The 19,225-nt window shown below is 47.4% G+C and overlaps 1 protein-coding gene across 2 annotated transcripts in view; it reads left to right on the top strand.

Annotated features, from left to right (window-relative positions):
* The window catches only part of ITGA9 (integrin subunit alpha 9), a 332,491-nt gene that overhangs the window by 70,140 nt on the left and 243,126 nt on the right, over positions 1-19,225 (top strand). For both annotated transcript variants that reach the window (XM_044754042.2, XM_070493860.1), the window contains exons 12-15: positions 648-738; positions 3,096-3,141; positions 9,387-9,541; positions 18,727-18,887. In XM_044754042.2, the coding sequence (XP_044609977.1) occupies positions 648-738; positions 3,096-3,141; positions 9,387-9,541; positions 18,727-18,887 (453 nt within the window). The remainder of the gene's footprint in view (positions 1-647; positions 739-3,095; positions 3,142-9,386; positions 9,542-18,726; positions 18,888-19,225) is intronic.

The raw sequence follows: 19,225 nt of genomic DNA, 5'->3' as shown, positions 1-19,225 counted from the left end.
GCTGATTTTTTTTTTAATTTTCTACAGTTTATAGAAGGTTCTGTGGAGTTCTAGATTTACTAGGTAAAACTGTGTCATCCTCTCTGTGAAACTCAGGAGCCTGGAGCTCTTCTGATTGGCTCAATTGAGAGGCGGTTTCCACACGACCGTCTTTTCCAGCTAGATGTGCTAATGGCCTGTCCACCTGGGGAAGGACTCGCGTGTGCCTCTTAGAAGAGGACTGTTACATGTTTAGTGCATATTTGGGTAGAGAGATATAAGGTAAATATATTCTTAGAATTTCAGCCAGCTATACCTGTGTAAAAACAAAACAGAACCTCCATTAGAAATGGAAGTTAAACTTTATCCATTTTGAACTTCATTCAGCATGTCCAAACATTAACATGCTAGTCTTGGTTGGTTTTTTCATTAGCACTGAACTTAGAAAAAAATTTTACATGATGATATTTGGCTAAGGCAACTAATATAAAGGAGTGTGTGGTCTTTGGTGCCCTGCTAAAGGCCCACTGATCAAATTAGGACTATGTTTTTTTCTTTCAACAACTTCAAGCCCAAGTGTCCTCGGGAAGCTGGGCTGCGACAGTTGTGGTTCTTATTTGTGAGTGTGCTCCTTTCCGGTGACTCAATTTCCCTATTATCTGTTTCAGAAACTGTCGGGGAGGAAGATAAGTCCTGTACTACGGATGTTTGGTCAGTCCATATCAGGAGGCATTGATATGGATGGAAATGGCTATCCTGGTAAGCTGTTTTTCTCTAAAGGCATGTGAGATAAACAGAGAGAAATGAGGTAGAATAATTTCCAGTTTGGTAAGCAGTGGTTGCATCTATTCAGGCTTAGGAAATTTCACACAATAGAATGGGGCGTTTTGCCTGGTGTTTGATTTTAAGGTGGAAGTGTTGAAATTTACTTTGGGTTTTAAAATGACCTACTCTGAAGGGTTTAAGGACCAGGAGGGCGGGTTTTTACAGTGACTTCTGTGGCAGGAAGTCTTTCTAATGTGAAAAAGCACCATCCACATTAAAATGATGAACGGTGAAACCTCCTGTTTCCCTTGATATTCTACCGTATTCAGAGGCTTCTTGCTCTTGAGCCCTCTCGAAGGAGCTGAGCAGCACCTTCCCCACCCTCAACCCCACAAGAAAATTATTGAGAGAAAGATTTGGAGCAAAAAGAAAACCGTGTCCTTCCCCTAACGGACAAAACAGATCTCAGCATTCAAGGCTGGCTGGCTTGTCTTCAGGGTTAATTCATGCCTTGTGGTGGTTGAGGCTAATTGAATATAAATGTACAATTTCAAACCCCAAGTGATATCCGGTTTAGGTAGAATTGACTGGGCAGTGGAATAGTGGTTCTTTTGGTGTTTAAAGGGACGGAGTAGGGTGAGGTGAGGAAACGAAGATAATTTGAAAAAATCCAAGATCATCATGGAATTCAGAAAAAAATGTCCTGAAACTATAGGTCATTTTGCTTTTAAGAAAATATTTTTTTCCCACTTAAAATGCCTCAGGAGGATCTGGGAAAACTAATGCAATCCTGTATGAGGGCACCAAATTTTGTAGTTTCGTACAGGTAGGAGTTTTGTTCATCCCTCTAACTTGACAGAGCCAGGGGGAGTGGGAATAGAAAAGGGTCATTGTGAAGGTTTGGTCCCTGTAGGCCCTCATGGGTGTTTTTAAGTTTGAGAAAGCAATTCTCTGTGTTCTGGGCAATTTGTGGCCATCCCTAAATAATACCTTACATTGGTTTAGCACTTTAATGTATGCAAAATGCTTCCACATGCAATGTATGTTTTACAGTAACCCCAGTAGGTAGGTAGGGATGGAGGTGTCCCCGCACTTTACAGACAAGGATACTGAGCCTCGGAGGACTTAGGGGACTGGCCAGAGACCACCTTGTGGTGGATGGGCCTCCTGGCTCCTGCTCTATAAATGCACGGTGAGCAGGTGTGTTCACACTTCACAATGGATCTGATTTTCTTATCTTGCATTTTTCATAAAAGAAATGGCGAATTCATCAATTCTTTTATTTTCAAATATCCAGTCAATTCAAAAAGATTATTGGAAAAATAGCAAAATTAACAAGCACACCCAAGTGCAGAAATTTTAACAGCACTACAGTTTACAGATTGGCTATTTGTTTTTCCTTAATGAGAGCATCATGTAGACGTAGGGATTCAGACTCTCTTGGTTTCAGATGCTTGGTTCTGGGAAGGAGTCATGGAACCCCAGGGCTGAGGGGTTTATATTAGAGGGAAATTCACTTATTGAATAAGTGAATACTTCCTAAGTTAAAGTTATTTAGGAATAAACATTACTAGCTAACACTTGTGCCTTGACTTACAGCTGACCTGGTATTTTCATGAATTTTCTGACTTAGGTATCTGATTTAATTTATTTAATAAGTATTATGTTTAATACATTTAATATTATATTTAATAAATATTTTCTGATTTAAGTATTATGAAATATCATCAGCCTTTGAGGGAGACACTGAGGATGATTGTCTCCATTGTACAGACAAGGATTCTGGGAGAGACTCTGAGGTCACAAAGAGTTAGGGGTGGAGCAGAGATGAGTCACATGTTCTGCAGAACCTAGAGCTTTGTCCAAGAGTCATTTAATTCTAGGTGTCCTTTTCTCTGATTCACTCGTGTCCAAAAGAAATATATGTGAGCCACATATGTGACTTAAAATATTCTAGTAACCACATAAAAGAGATAAAAAGAAACAGGAGAAATCAATTTTAACATTTTATTTAGTCCAATATATCCAACATATTATCATTTCAACATATAATAAATATAAAAATTATTAATGAGGTAGCTTTTTGTACTACGTCTTTGAAATCTAGTCTGTATTTTATACTCACAGCACATCTCAATGCACATCAGCCACGTATCAAGGTCTCAATAGCCGTATCTGGTGGTTGGCTGCCATATGGGAGAGTGTGGCTCTAACTCTTACAAAATAGTGCAGAGGATGGTTGTCGGGCCCTGGACCTCGGGGCTGGGCCTCCGTTGCTGTGGAATACCTTGCCAGAGGAGAGTGGGAGAGGCTTCAACAAATTTCTGACTCTGTAAATTTCTGGTTTTCAGATGTAACTGTTGGAGCCTTCATGTCTGACAGTGTGGTTCTTCTAAGGTGAGATGCTTCACTCTTGCTTCTTGGATTTTGTTCTTCATGGGTGAGGAATGGAATGTGGTGGTGCGGTGGGGAAGGGGGCACAGAGAGTTATTCACCGTTAGTCAGCAATTCCTTCTGTCCTGTTCCTGGCGGGCAGAGGTGCTTAGCAAGTGGGACTGCTACCTTTGTCTTCTTGTTCTTATTATCCTCTATCCTAGGGTTTCCAGCTGGTGGGCCTTGAATGGCTTACAAGTGTGAGATAATAGCATCCCGGAGCATCTGGGCAGAGTTTGGGGTGGACTGCCTTTTGCCATGAACAATCCCTTCCATTAACGTGCTCTACACTTATTGTCATTTCCGATGGGGGTCACGACACTCGAGGGACTAGGAAGCACTGTCCTATCCCATCTCTTTTCCCCCACACCCTTCATCCCCTGCTGTGTACCTCATCAGTCCCCAGCCCCAAAGGGACTGGGAGCCTTTTGCCCATTGGCAGCTCTTCATTCCCTGGTGGCAGCAGAGGTGAGGGATGTGAACTTAGGCCCAGTGCTCACTGAGGCCTGTGCAGTCTAGATCTCTCCTACAAAGGCCAGTGGGCTGTCATCCCATCCATGAACTGTCTCCAAGTATTTCTGTCTGTATGAGTCAGAAGAGGCAGAATTACACTTTGGAGTGGGAGCCAACTCTTAGTTTTTGTTAGTAACCTGATGGCAGAACTTTCTAAAATAGGCTAGTAGGATCTTAGAGCTGGAAGGGATCCCAGAGGCCATGTCGTTCCACACTCTGGATTCTTCTCATTCAGCAGTGCCTTCCTTTGAGTCCCCACTGCAGGGTCACACAGCCTTCTCTTGAATGAGGAGCCCCCATGGATGGGGGCCTAGTAACTTCTCAGGGAGCCACTTAACCCCCAGATAACTCAAAATGTTAAATTGTTAAAGAGGCAGAATAGCCGTGTGGTTGAGTGTAAACTCTGGGGCCAGGTGGCCTGGGTTCCAACCCTGACTGTGCTTTTACAAGGTGAGTTTCCTGGGCAAGCCTGGTAACCTCTCTTTCAGGATTCTCATCCCTTCAACAAGATGGGTTGAACGTCTTACGTCACTGGGTTCTTCTGAGAACTGATGGGTTAGCACATGTAAAATGCATAGAGCAGTGCCTGGTTTAAGTGCTCAATAAATGTTAACAACTCTTACATAAATTGGTTAAATTTGCCTCCCCAAATTCTGCTTCTTGGTCCCATATCTTCCACCTAGCCACCCTTCAGCATTTGAAGGTGGCAGTTGTGTCCCCCAGGTGGTGACTTCACTAAGATGAAACCTTCCTTGTCCCTTTCATTGCTCTCCACGGGGCTGGATTTCTGCTTTCTTTCTTACCCCTTCCTCTGGGTTGACAGTTTTCCTCTCAGTTAAAGCAGCTTCGGTGGCTGCAGATGATTGAAGGGAGACTTGCGAAGCGGGCGTTCCACCGGGTGCCTCTGTGGGGTCGTTTCCACTCTCTTCACTATCCTGAGCAGCTTGCTCTGGCTTGTCAGGATTCCTCTTGGGTAAAACACGTTCCCGGCTTCTCGTAGTGGAAAATAGGCCCTCTCAAAACCAGGAGCATCTGGCTTAAGGTACATCCTGTAGATTCTGCTTTTTCATTGTTCTTGTATTTTATAAACTTCGAGCTGTGAGCTCCAACCCAAAGGGGCTTTTCTTGTTCTCTCATTCGTGGTGAGGGACAGCCTCCTCCAAGAGTCTGTCCACATGGATGTGATGTGAACTGAGGCAGTTACATGGTGGAAGGTTAGATCTGATGAGGTGAAAGCTACCAGGGGCAAATGTAAAGTCCTTTGCGAACGCCAGGGAGAGCTTGTGGAGAGAAGAGGCTTCAGGAGAGGAGCTGGGGAGCATGGAGCTGGATGGAGGTGGTCAGCAGAGGGCCACGATAGCCGCGGGAGGAGTGTGCAGGGATGACGAGACCACAACACACATTGACCTGTTGAGATGCACCTGTGTGTCAGATCCCGGGTATAAGGTGGAGAAGAACTAGTAGAAATAAATAATCATACAACCCATGTTTGCTAAGACTCCCCATATACAGGCACTATTTAAGCCCATGTGTACATTAACTCTTTTTTGTTGTATTTTTTTTATATTGAAGTATAATTGGCATACAACAGAACCTGCCAATTGAAGTATACTATCTGATGAGTTTTAACCAGTGTATACACCTGTGTAACTACCACCCCCATCAAGATGAAGAGCATTTCCATCACCCCAGAATGTTTCCTCTTGCCTCTTTATAGTCACATCCCTCTCCTGATAGACAACCTCTTCTCATTTCTGTCACCATAGGTCAGTTCTAGAATTTCACATAAAGGGAATTATACAGTATGGACTCTTGTTTCTGGTTTCTTTCACTTAATGTTTTTGAGATTCATCCATGTCGTTGTATGTTCAGTTTTTCCCTCCTTACTGAGTAGGATTCCATTGACTGAATACACTATAGTTTATCTGTTCTCTTGTTGATAGAACATGTATTAATTCTTAGTCTTCTTAACAAAGCCATGACATAGATATTATTATTATCCCCATTTTATGAATGAGGAAAGCAAGTGACATAGGGGTTTTATTAATTTTAAAAAAGGAGATAATTATGGATTGTGGTAAGTGGCATGAGGATGATAAAGCAGGGTGAGGTGGTCAGGGGGACCCACATCAAGCTCAGCAAGGAGGCCAAGTAGAGTGAGGCCTGAGTCTTGTTGGAGGTGGTGGTGGGGGCTCTCACCGGTGCCCTTGGCTGTAGTAGGTCTAGAGAAGTGAGAGGCAGAAGCCAGATGGCTATGGGTGGGTGAGAGGAGAAACAAGAAAACAGACAGTGAATCTCAACTCCTTTCCAGAAGCTTGGCTGCAAAGGAGCAGATGGGATTGGCAGGTGGTTCAAAGAAGATATTTTAAGGGTGGGAGCTTCTCAGCCAGTGTTTAGGCTGAGAACATCTTTGAAAGCTTCCCTGATCTCCATGAGTCCCTTACTCTCCTGAAAGGATCAGAAGTGGTCACCTTCAGCTTCATCCTCATCCGTATGAACCTCACCCTGACCCCATTCCTCTCTTGGGGCCTGGAGAGGTTGAAGAGACAAGAGGAAGGAGGGGAGGCTAATGCAGGGGAGATGAGGGAGGTGAGGGAGATGGGATCTGGTGTACAGGCTGTGGGTGGGGCTGGGGCCTTGACTTCTGATCCAGGCCCCAGTATTGGAAGGGGCTCAGCACAAGGTACCGTTTGGGATGTGGATGAGGGTGAACCTGAGGGTGACCACCTCAGGTCTCTTCCAGGAGTGTAAGGGACACAGGGAGCAGGGAAGGTTTCAAAGATGAGCTGGGACCCCTCAGAGAAGGAGCGGGGAGGGAGGGGCTGCCAAGCGTGTCTGAGGGGCCAGGTGGTTTTGACATCTGTGTGGCATCTGTTGATAAGGTGCTGGATGTGGCTGAACAGCTGTGAACAAGATGGTCTGGAGACTTCAGCTGACTAAGCAACGTAGGGGTCCCAGTCATGACCTGGTTGACAGGCAAGTTAGGTAGATTTTGAGTTACCTCAGGGTTTGGGTGGGACCAGCAAAGGGAGGAGGGCCAGGAAACCCTGCATGTGCAGGTACATACAAACACACCGTGCTCATTCTTAAACATCCTATAAGGGAGAGTCTGGAGGTGTGTGGGTTAGGAATGCTTTGAGCTACCACTAAGGGAAAGCTGTACTGCGAGTGGCTTCAAACTGTAGACCTTAGTGAGTTCCATGGAGTGGGTGGCTCCAGGGAAGGTTTAGTGGCCTAGCATCTTCACCAGGGGTGCAGGCTGTTTATCTGTGCCCCTGTCCCCGCCCTGTAAGCAGCACTGACCCCACAAAAGGCCAGGGTGATTGGAGCAGCACCACATCAGAGAGTGTTCTCATGGTTTTGTTATTTACCTGGAAGTGAAAAATCAGGATTTGAAATGTCAGCCATCAAAGAAGTATGCCAGCCACCAGCTTCTTTAAGATAAAGTCCTGAAAGCATTTGTGATACTGTCCTTGGGTGCCCCTTTGCTTTTATCTCAGAGGCTGGCACACTGGCAGGAGGGACCGTGAAACCCAGTCTCCCGCCCCCCAGGAGCCTGGGCTGACCCAGCTCTGCCTTCAGGAAGTTTGTCTTCTCGGATTAGCTCAGGAGGGCAGGTCCTGTGTTCGGGTGATAGGGGCCTGGTGCTGTGCTGTTGAAGGTCAAAGGAAGTGATCATAGAGGCTTATGACAGATTTCTGAGCTTTTCCTGGTCCACAAACAATACTTGGAGTTGAAATAAAAGGGTTTGTTGGAACTGATCTGACAGATGTTGAAGGAACACGTGCTTGTCAACGTCCTTGTGTGTTATTTCAAAGGATTCCATTTTAACAGCCTTCATCTGGGTCACTTTGCTGGACTGGCTACTTCTGTTTCCTGCTCACCTCACCTTCTTCTGCAGAGCTTTGCGGTGAGAGGAGGAACTGGGCATTCTCCTGCCGAGGTGGCCCTGGGACAATGAGAGGGGCTGGCCTTTTCCTTGGAACAGTGACCAGGCAGGACATGTGCCGTATAGGGTGGGGCTCTCATACGGTGGAGACCAGCTCTCCCTGGTACGTCTGTCTGTTTTGTGAAACTTTGGGCACTCCTGTGGTTTTTAATCCCTTGGCCTAGAGTAAAGTTTGCACCCATTTAATAAGGATTTTTGAACACCTACTATCCTGGGAAGATCAGGATGAATGTGCTAGGAATCCAGCCTTTGGGGGAGCCTGCAGCCTGGTGGGGCTGGTTTACAAATAGATAAGGACCTTTATTAGTAAGTGAGGTGAGGTGTGAGTACAGTGCCGGGACCCAGAGAGGGAGGACATCCAGCCACCATGGTCCCCGAAGGCTTCCTGGGAGAGGGACCCATGAGCTGGCTGTTGAAGGGCCATTGGGGCTTTACAGAGTGTCCGTTGGCATCTGTCAATCACATTGACCAGGAGTAGACTATTAGTTTACTGAGTTAGTTATAACATCTTCTAAGGATGAATCCAGAAGAAAACTGGAAGAACAGGATATTGGATTTCCTTCAGGCACTGTTGTTGTCTGACTTCTGTTAGCCCCACAACTGGATTTGTCCACACTTCCCTTGTCCTTGTCACAACTGTTCCTGTCTTGAACCATATGTCATGGCAGGAGGGGCAGTGGTGAAATCCCCTATCCCCATCTGTGCCGTGTGTCTCCTTGCTTCCTTTTTTTCTCTGAGGTTTTCCTTAATGCTTGCTTCTCTCAGAATCGGTGTTGGTCATCGTTCCCATCTATCTTGTCACCCTGAGTGCTCTTTACCGGATCATTGTACACAAGTGAGGTCGTTGTTTTCAAGCCGCTAATGCCCCTTAATCTTATTATGTCACCCAGCGGCTCCTTAGAGGTAAAATGGTCTGTTTGTGAGGCCTGGAGGGGAGAAGGTTAAGCCCACAGCTTAGGTGACCTCCCCCCCCAGCAGATGTTTGAAATGAGAGCAGAATGGTGTGATTCACTCTCAGCTTTTGTCGGCTGCCCTGGGGGATCCATGGAAGGCACAACAGTGATGTCGTCCATCCATCAAGCACTGGGGGGTGGTCCATGGTGGTGATGGGATGGTGGGTATTTATTCGGTTTCACTTGGTCCTGAGGCCAGGCAGGTTGATTTCTTCAACTCTAAAGTGCTTTGCTGTTAGCAGCTGGGACTCCATTAATCAAGTTCTTTTAGAAAAATACTTAATGAATTGATGGGACTAAATGAAGCGGGGGAGGTTTGACCCACTGGGTGGGACTAGACCTCTGTAGTTCATGCTTAGAATGGCAGTAAGTGCTTTAGGGAAATCCTTGATCCTTCATGTATTTCTCTAGTCGTGCCATTTACCATAGGGACTCCTCTTAAATATTTTCATATCTTCCTAGTAAAATGGAAATCATAACTTAATTGGTGAAATTTTAAATAATCACCGAATATCTGGTGGCTCATTTATGGCTTCAACCAGATGTGTTTTATTAACAACTAACTTGCCTTTATTATTGGGAAACTAACCATTAATTTATGAGGAAATAAGCCTCTTCTAAAACCAGAAAAGAAGTATTTACCAGAGCACGCTGGCCCTTTTCTCTCGGGTTATTTCACACCTGAGTGAAATGCTGGGCTGCAGGCCTAGGATTTGTCCTGCTGGTTTGGTTCTTGTTTGATCTGAGAGCTGCTCCTCAGCACACCTAAGTCACCTTCCTCTCTCGACCCGCAGGGCAAGACCTGTCATTACGGTCGACGTCTCCATCTTCCTCCCAGCCTCCATCAACATCACGGCGCCTCAGTGTCACGATGGACAGCAGCCTGTGAACTGCCTGAACGTCACCGCCTGCTTTAGCTTCCACGGCAGTCACGTTCCGGGAGAAATCGGTAATGAGCTGCCGAGGCAGGGCTCAGGAGCTAGAGGGCTTAGCTGGAGCGCGCTTGCAGGGCGCTTCTGAGGTGCTCTCTCGCTGTGCATCCCGGCTGGTTTTGCAGGCAGCAGGCCCACAGGCCAGGCCTCCTTTCTCTCTCAGGTTCCTCCTCTTCTCTTTTCTGCTTACCTTTGTTTTCCCAATTTAGCGGAACCTCCAGCTCTAGGACAAATAATATTTGGCCCCAGACATCCTTTCCTCAAATGTATGTGGACCAGACTGAAACCTCAGTGGGCCATGGGTGGGACAGGCCCGTGGGACTTGTGGAAATGTAGTGACTGGAGGCTGGCTCTTATGGAACATTCTGTGCAGATAGAAGAAAAGAAGTGGTGGGACTTTGGAAGCTCTTTGAGTTTGTAGCACCAGCCAGATGTCAGGGGGCTTATACCCTTTCCTGTGGATCGGAGGCCACGGATGGGTAGTGCGATTGGGATGCTGAGTTTCACAAAGGCTTAGGTTTCCCAAAGATGCGGAGCTGCTTTGTCAGCTTTGGATGATTGAAAAGAGGCGGCCATCCTGCTGTTTCTGTTTAGGGAATGTTGACTTGCTAGCCCAGCTCCAGAGACTGGCTCAAACCCTGGAGCAAGATAGGATCCCTGTGGGTTAGAATTTACAGCATGTGATCCCTTGAAGGAAATGAATCCAGAGCAGTCATGCAGATTAACAGGTGCTTTGCTTTTACTTGAAAAAGGCTAATTTAATAATAGAAAGTAGAGTTCCAGTAAAAAGGAAAAAACACCGATAAGGACCTGGACTCACTGACTTTCCTAGACATTTCTAGTGTCCTGAGTGTCTTCCCTCCCTGCTCGCAGTGTAGTCCTCAGACTAGCAGGCTCAGCATCCCCTGTGAATTTGTGAGGGATGTAGACTCTTGGGCTCCCCTCTGGACCCCTGAATCCGAATCTGCATTTTCACAAGATCCTTGCGGGATCGCGTGCACATTTAAGTTTGAGAAACGCTGCTCTGGAGCACACATGGGGGTGCGTGCACACATGCAGATGTGCAGAAACACACTTCCACCTGCTCGTTCATTCGTCAGCTGCACCCTGAATGCTCCGCCTTATTTAACAATATGCTAATCCTTCTAGGCTAACTCTCTCATTGACACTTTATCTTGGTCTTCAGGGGGATTCAATAAGCTCAACAATTAAACCTTGTACCTCTATGGAGTTTTTTGTCTTTTAAACAGAACTTAGAAATTTCAAAACTGCATGTAAACATACCATGGGCCTGGGACTTGGTTAGCGAGGGAGGAGTAACAAACTTTTTTGGACAGCCTGGTGAGAACAGGATACCTGCTCAAGATCATATAGCTATTGGTAAAGCCAGGAGTTGAATTCTTGTCTCATGATACTTAGTTTTACTTTCCAAAAACTATTTCTCACCACCTCCCTAATTGTTTAAGACACCACAGTCTCTAGGAAAAAAATTTCCTGATGGTCCTGGGACTTGTGATGTAGTTGGACTCCATTAAAAAACATCTTAAAAGAATGATTGAATTGAAGATTAATCTTGGTGTGCATAAAAATAAGCAGAACTATTCCAGAACTCTAAAAAAAAGCAAGCAATTAATAGTTCATGTGTGTTTTCATTTGACAAATAGTGATTGCATGCCTGCATGTACCAGGTGTGTCCTCATGGAGCTTCTAATGGGAATTACAGAGTTTCTACTATTTTGATCCTGAAGCAGTGTACACAACTTTCAGGCTCTTTAACTACATCATTGTTGTGGTGGAAATGAAGGTAAATTGGTGTAGCAGGAACAGAAGAGAAGAAACCAAGATGCCAGCTTTGAGCTAGGGTGATTTCAGAGCATAAGACAAGTGGTAGGGCAAACTCTGATTTGAAGGTTCATGAGCTGAGCAAGGAGGAGACATGGGCATCACCTCACGCTGCTCCTGACCAGTGGCCCTTTCTGGGGCTCCAGTCATTGGGGCTCCTTTCATTGACTTGTAGGCAGAATTATAATGGAGGACTAGGCTTAGCTATGCCCCTGAAGTGTTGGGGTATAATGGAAGAGACAGGCTATTTACTGACATACAGTACTGCACCTCCTGGGCAGCGTGGAGCAACCTGGCTAATGTCAACAAGAGGGTGGTGAACTTTCAGCAGGAGTTCACCTTCCCATTCTTGTCGCTTCCTTATCCTCCATCTGTCTCATAGGTTCATTGATGAAGTCAAACATCCCTTTGCAGTCTAAGGGGAGATTTTCCACTTTTAAAGTCAATAGGGCAATGCAGAAAATTATCCACCCCTGGCATTTTTCTATCTCTTCCCTTGGCATTCAGGGAAATGCGTTATATCTCACTCTTTGCAGTAAAGGAGAAATTCAGAAATCTGCCAAACAATGAGTTGGCAGTGGAATATGGAAAGTTTGAGGAGGGAAAAATGGGCAGCCACTATGGAAATGTGATGGGAAATCAGGTGGAGATGAAAGGTAGCTTGTCAAGTAGCTGTGTGGGTCCAGCAGTGGGTGGGGTGTTCTGGAGTCCAGCATAGAAGGCAGCCCCTTGGCTCTGCACAGTCAGGAAGATCAGCTCCCTGGTCTCCAGATGGAGGGAGGGTAGGGGCATCTACAGGGCACAGACATCCTCCAGCCTCAGCAGTTAGTGCTGGCCAGCTCAGTATCATCACCAAGGACTTTGCATTGGGAGCCCAAGGCTAGGGCTCTAGCTATGAGCCTTCCTCACTCCTGCTGCTGGCAGCTGCAGAAGAGCCATGCTGGTGGTGGTGGCCACAGAATGCCTGGCAAATGAGTGTCTGCCTTGGGCGGGCCTTCCAGGCACCTCTCAATATCTTTATATCCAGGGCTGAGTTTGTCAGTGGAATGGCTACATTTGAGCAGTGCAGCCTGGGTAGTGCAATAAAGAGATACCAGGGGTGTGCTAGCTACTCCTGATCAGCTGTCAGAAGTGGTATCTATCTGCTGGTGTCTTCAGTCACAGGAACTGTCTGGGGACACTTTTGGGAGCCATAAGCAATTGATATTACAGTCTTGTGTCTGGTTCCTTCTCTCCCTTGGGACCTGGTGGGGTTCAAGCATACACACAGAGAAGGGACTCTATTTGCCTCTTCATTTCTTTTTTTGCATTAGCAGTGGAAAACCACGGCTCCCACTTGGCTGTGAGAGTATTCAGGACCAGCTGATTAGCTGAGCCGTGAGGGGCTGCTGCGGCTTCTGGCAGTACCGTGGGAACCACAGAGGTTCTCTGTAGGAGGTGACCCTGCCTTGGCCTCTGTAACAGGGCCCAGTCAGGAAAACAGAAAACCACAGCAGTTATTTTAACAGAGAGAATTTAACATTGGGAATCTGTTAAGTAGGTCAGGGAGAACTTGGTAGTAACTATAGGAAGCAGCCGCCACCACTTCTAGGTCTGCACCAGAGGGTCTCAAAGGGTGGTCTCCAGACCAGCTGCAGCAGTAGCACGTGGGATCTTGTCAGAAAGGCAAATTCTAATGGAATCTGAAACTCTGAGGGTGGGGCCTGACAGCGTGTGTTTTAGCAAGCTTCCAGGCGGCTTAGATTTGACAGCCCTCATCAAGGAGGACAAAGGGACAATGTTAGAGTTGGGGTGAACCACTTCCTTGGGGTTATCAGAACCTATAAGTGCTAAGAAGGGACCCTGTGGACCTTGGATCTAAACCTTGGAGGAGGGGGTACTGGCTGGTGCTGCTGGAGTTCCTGGGGGGGGCGGTGCAGTGAGCCTGGCTGTGGGGGTGTGGGGGAAAAACTGAAACTAGAATTAACTGCTGTTGGGACCAGCTGCCATGGGAAACTGTCTCTGGGTTAAGCTGTTAGGAATAGGAAGCAGGCAGGAAGGAGCAAGCCCCTTCTCCCTCCTCCAGCCTTGCAGCCTCCCTCAAGCTCTCCATCTTGGCAGAGCCTCACAGAGAGCCGCTGGCAAAGCAGAAATGAGGTTTGCAGAGTCCCAGCCACAGTGTTGCAGAGCACAGAAGGGCGGGTTTGGATCTGAGAGACAATAGCTTTGTAAACCCACACAGCAGATAGCCACTCACGTGGAGTTACTGAAGCGCCTGTGGAGTCCTTCCATCAACAAATAGTTATTAAGCTCTTAAAAGGGCCAGACTCCGTGCCTAGTCCTGGGCACAGAGCAGACAACAGGCCAGGCAGTGTCCTTGCTGCCATCGAGCTTGCGTTCTCTGGGGAGGGAGGCATATAAGACAGAAACAACTGGTGCTCCCTCGCTCCTTCTTCTGGGTATGTCTGAACCCCTTCGTGTGGCAGGCCCTGTGCTCCGTGCTGGGGTGCAGACACTGCGTCCAAACCTAGCAGCCCATAGAACAGGTTTATAACATATTGCATCAAGGAGTTTAAAACAAGAGTTCTGCCTATCCCAAGTCTTATTAATCACTTCATTCTTGGCTTGGGGAGCAGCCTGTGGGTCCCTGGAGCTTCCTGGCTGCCATAAGGAAGGGTGGTGAGTGCTGTGCTGGAGAGGGCTCTGCCCCTTGCCCATGGGCCAGGCCTGTACTTACTTGCTGGTCAGGCTGAAGACTAAATGTGCTTGTCAATCTCTGGAGGCAGAGAATGGAGCTGGCGATTCTGGATTCTCACCAGAGTGCTAAATGAAAACCAGGAAGGGATGAGCCCTAAGTGGTTGTGTTTTGTGCCCTGATCTGGTGCTGCCATGTTTCCATGGCTCTCAGAGAACCTCACAAAGCTGTGAGCGAGCAGGGGTGCCTGCCGTGTTTCGAGACAAGCAGTTGGGCCCAGGTCCTGAGAGATGGCAGCAAGGTCATCCAAGCCACGCACAGAAATAGGGTTGAAAGCAGGTGACTTGTCCCCAAACCTTCCTTCTGGCTTTAGGGGTGCATTTCTGCTCCAGAGTGTTTACACAGAACATTCTCTGAGCTCCTCCTGGTCTCTGGAGAAGCATGGAGATGGGATAAGGAGGCAAATCTATGTTATATGAGGAATGGGGTAACCTAGTTTAATAATTACCACTTGACTCCTTTGAAGGAGGGAGGAAAGCTTAGGAAAGCTAGTATAGTGGAAATGTCCCTTTTCCCCCCTCTCCTGGGAAACTCTAAGGGAAGCTCAGAGTAAGTCTGAAAGGAGGATTTATTAATAGAATTTCACAGCTGAAATCACGTTGTGATGGAGAATGGGAATGAATCAAAACTCGCTGAGAGCGACCAGAGCTGAGTTGATGCAAGACAGCTGGCTCCCTCCTGGCCCTGGCCGTGTGGGGGCCCTTGGGAACCCGCTGGGGGCGGGGAAAGGAGGCGGCTGAAAGCATTACTTGGGGCTGATCAGCTTTTCCATCAACATGACATCATTCGACATGGCATGGACACAAGCTGCCAGAAAGAAAACCTGAAGATGTGAAATGTGCTGTTGGAGCAGGCCCTAATCAGAACCAGCACCCTCCCCGGGTCCCGGCTGGCTGGGCTGGCTTGCATTACAGGCGGCCCTTGGCAGCTCGGCCAACCTGAGGCGCCCACACTCCCTTGGGGCGGGGCTGCTGAACCAAGCGAGCTGATTGGCTGCTTCTCCGGCATCTCCTCCACTTCTTAGGGGCTCCTTTTCAGACGCCCTTGAGGTGGGTGCTGTTTAAAACTCCCAGTGGAGCTCAAGGCTTCAGAGTGGTCTGCGCTTCTTGCCACTGGGGCGGTTAGGAGACCCTCCTCACTCAGCCACGTTTCCCATCATTAAGTCTCCTGGCGGCTTTCTTCTAGAAGAGTTTGATACGGAGCTGACTTCTTTTTGTGTAACTTAAAATGTCAAAGTAAATTTTCAATCAAGGAGAAGCACTAAGTAGTCAGTTCTAAAGATGAAATGCTTTCAAAATGATTGCGCTTGGCGAATTGGATAATTTGGTCTGTCTGTGATTGTATGTATACGTTAGCATTTTAGAAAAATCGGATAGGTGAACGTGTTGGCATGGCCACGCTCAGTCCCTCAGGTCCTCAGCTCAGTTTCTAGTAACTGGGAGCTGTTTCCCCCCTCCCGTGATTGCAAGAGGAATATATTGGGTCAACACTTCTGCAGTGAGATGGGGCTTTGGAGGACTAAAGTGGGTGTTTGTGAAGTACCCAGCATAGTGCTTGGCACACACTGAGGGTTAAATTCATTCCCTTTTCTGGACTTTCCCCATCTTAATTTAGATTCTCTTAGAAGTAGAGCCTCTATTAAGGATTTGGGTGCATGTTGCTGATTCAGGGGTTGTTCCTAGGAAGCGCCGGTAGGAAAGAGAGACAGTGAGACAGGAAGGGAAGGCAGCTGCGTTTGTCAGGGATCACCAGAGAAACAGAAGCAATAGGGGGTGTGTATATTGATATTGCAGCTCGCAGGCAGCCTGGGAGCAGCATTCCTTCTTTTTGGGGTGGACCTCGGTCTTTTAAAGCCTTCAGCTGGTTAGATGAAGCCTGCCCACATTATGGAGGGTAATCAGGTGTATTCAAAGTCTACTGATTCAAATGATATCTCGTCTGAAAAATACCTTCACAGTGACATCCAGATTGGTGTTTGACCAAACATCTGGGTACTGTGGCCCAGTCAAGCTGACACGTAAACCATCACGGCAGCCAGATAGAGACTGTGTTATTGAGCAAGTTACCACTGTGGGAAGCTGGAGCTGAATCCTTCTGAGGAACCCTGGGAGTCGGTGTAGAACACACTTCACAGTTACCCCCCACTAAGGGACAGTGGGCTGTGGTCACGCTTTACTGAGGGCTGCTCTGGGGACTTCTCTGGCACTCCAGGCCTGCCATGCCCATGGGCAGAAGCACAGAGAAAGCCCTTGGGAATTAGAGTGCAGGTGCTGGCAGTTGCAAGTTGGGCTGGACAGCTGAGAAATGGTGAAAACCAAGAGAACATGGGTCGGGCACTGATGCTGTCTTCTCTGTCTTCCTGTGTTCGTTTCCAGCCAGGCTTTCTCTGGGCTTGGCTAACTCATTCTGATGAGATGATTCAAGCCCACTGTGCTCTCCATGATCACCATTCCCAAGGGAGGGTAGCCGTAGCTCTCGCCTGGGAGGAAGGCCAGGTTGGGAGCCACAGAGGAGACCCCGCTCAGCAGCTGCCGCCACCACACTGATTTACCCAACCAAGGCCTTCTGGCTCGTCTTCCAGCAGTGCCCATCTCTAGCGCTGATCTTGCAAAACGGAACTTGGAAACTCACTTCATTGATACTTATCCTTTCTTACTGTTGGGCTGTTGTTCAGGGAAACTGTGATCAGTAGAAAGTAAATTTGCCAGAGTTCAGTTCTGTATCTCTGCACTTGTTTGGTTCTGCTATCTGTACATTCAAAAAAAATGTGAGTTGTTTGTCAGATAATGTGAAAAATACACCACAAACCAGTGTAGTAGGAATAGCCTGACAGTGGAGATCAGGAGAGTTCTAGATTCGGCTCTGTGAATGGCTCTCTGGCCTGGAGCAAGTCTTATTGTCTTTTGGGGCCTCACTTCCTCATCTGAAAAATAAGGGTTTGGAACTAAATGATCCCAAGGATTGCCTTAAAGCTTTGACGTTCTATGAGTCTACCCCATTTCCTGCCTCTGTCGCCAAGGAAGTTGGTGTGTCACTCTTGTATAGGCTCCTGGTGTTTTCTCTGTTGAAGTACTTTCCCACATGCATTCTTTTCTTAATGTTGCATGGGATGAGCCAGGTCTTGGGTCCGTCCTGGTGCTCCAGCCTTGCCTTGGAAATCAGCTGTTTGCTGAAATCAACAAGTCAGGACAGACTCACCCTTGCTGACCAGGAATCCAGCTTGGCATGGCAAGATCCCTGAGATGGCAGAGGCCCAGGAAAACCATTAAATGCATCAAAACTATGCCCTGTGGCAGCTGCAGGATGCCTGTCCAGGTCACTTTCCTCTTTCCTTGTTCATACCTCCCCTGGTGGCTGATGCCTTTGATGTTATTAAAAGCCAGAGCCATCCCTACCTCCTGGCTTCATGTACTTAAATGCTGCCAGGCGCGAGGCTGCATTTTATTGATTCAAGAGGCCAGCTTCTAGGAGGCTGGCGTGTGGAGACAGGCCAGGGGCTGGGTCATCTGCTTTCCCATTGCTGAGCAGTCTCATCTGATCATTTTAGGGACAGGCAGTTCCTTTTCTATCACTTTAAAAATGTCATATTCCCTTGAACCCACAAAGCACCTAAAAAATAAAAAGTGTGTGGAGGAGCTGACCTATGAAACAGGATTCTTTTGTACAGAAAGCAGTGAAATAGATCTCTTGAACTAAAGCCATGTTCACCTGACGAAACACGTAGTCGTATATTTACTAACAGACCCTGTAATAATGGAGGCGAAACCTTCTGGGTTCATCCAGTGTGCGTTCTATATTGTGACCATCTTTTGTTTAAAATCCCGGATTGTGTCCCAGTAGATTCTGCCACCTGACATCACACATTGAAGTGTAGGTGATGAGTTTTCAGGAGTGCACCGCAGTGCAGGGTGTGGTCAGGGTTTTATTGAAATGATAGGTGTTAGGAAATTGTGCAGCCGCCATCCTCAGCTGCCTGGGAATAAAGTCAGTGTCAACCTTTGCCTGAGTTTTCGTGAGTGTGGGTGCTGTGAGAGCAGGGGGTTGCCTGCGCTGTTCATTGACGCAGCGCCGGTATCCCCTGTGCCTGTCAGTGCTCAGTGGACCATGGATGGCGCACAGTCCAATACATGTTGGGTTGGGCTCTATAACTGCTACATCTGTGAGCTGAGTCAACATCGCTGGGTGATTTCTCCCTTGTGTTGGGCGTATATCTTATTGCTTTGTAGGAGTCAGTACTCATGCAGCCTTGATAATTTGAGCAGCTTTTAGTAATATTCTGTAGGTTCGCCATGGTGTCTGCTTTTCAGGACACTAATAGTGCTGGGTACAGCTAATTGTCGACGTGTATATTGGTAGCTCAGTTGATAACTCCTGAGGTTTAAATCAGGGAGAGCCATGAAGTGTCATGCACAGAATGTCACCAGCAAGGCATGGGGCATCCTGGTTCTCTCTCAATTCTGTGAGTGCCTGGCTGCATGCTTCTCTCTGAGAAGGTGTTGACTTGAGGCTGCAGTCCTCTGTGCATTGGGGGGCTAGGTATGGGAGGAAATGTGCCTGCGGTCCTGTGAGGGGCAGTGGAGGTGGCCTTGTCACTGTGTCTGACATTTTGACCTTATTTATTGGCAGGCTTGAATTATGTTCTGACAGCTGATGTGGCCAAAAAGGAAAAGGGCCAGTTGCCCAGGGTCTACTTTGTGTTGCTGGGAGAGTCTGTGGGTCAGGTCTCAGAGAAGCTGCAGCTGGTCCACATGGAGGAGACGTGTCATCAGTACGTGGCCCACGTGAAGGTCAGTCCTTTTTGTCCTCAAACTTTGATCTCTACAGATGTTCATTTGGAACTAGTGGAAACTGCTTTTATTGTGCATTACATATGCTCTGACTTCCAAAATTTTACTTCCCAAGGAGAACATTCACTTCTTTTTCTTTTGAAGTTGGAGTCTGACAGCCCTTTATTGATCTTACTCTGCTGGTCTCAGCCTCTGAGGGGGTTATGGTGGGGCAGGAAACCACTGACACTGTCTGGCCTTGACTTGTTCTTTTGGGTGGTTTCTCATCCTCTCCCCTCTGTGAGGCTCAGTCAGTCTTCTCTGAGGAGAACCACAGAAGCACATGCTTCTGGGTATGC

This window comes from Equus asinus, chromosome 21, assembly GCF_041296235.1.
Source record: "Equus asinus isolate D_3611 breed Donkey chromosome 21, EquAss-T2T_v2, whole genome shotgun sequence".
NCBI classification, from domain to species: Eukaryota; Metazoa; Chordata; class Mammalia; order Perissodactyla; family Equidae; genus Equus; species Equus asinus.
The sequence above is the reverse complement of the archived record's forward strand: the minus strand, read 5'-3'. Positions and strand labels throughout refer to the sequence as shown.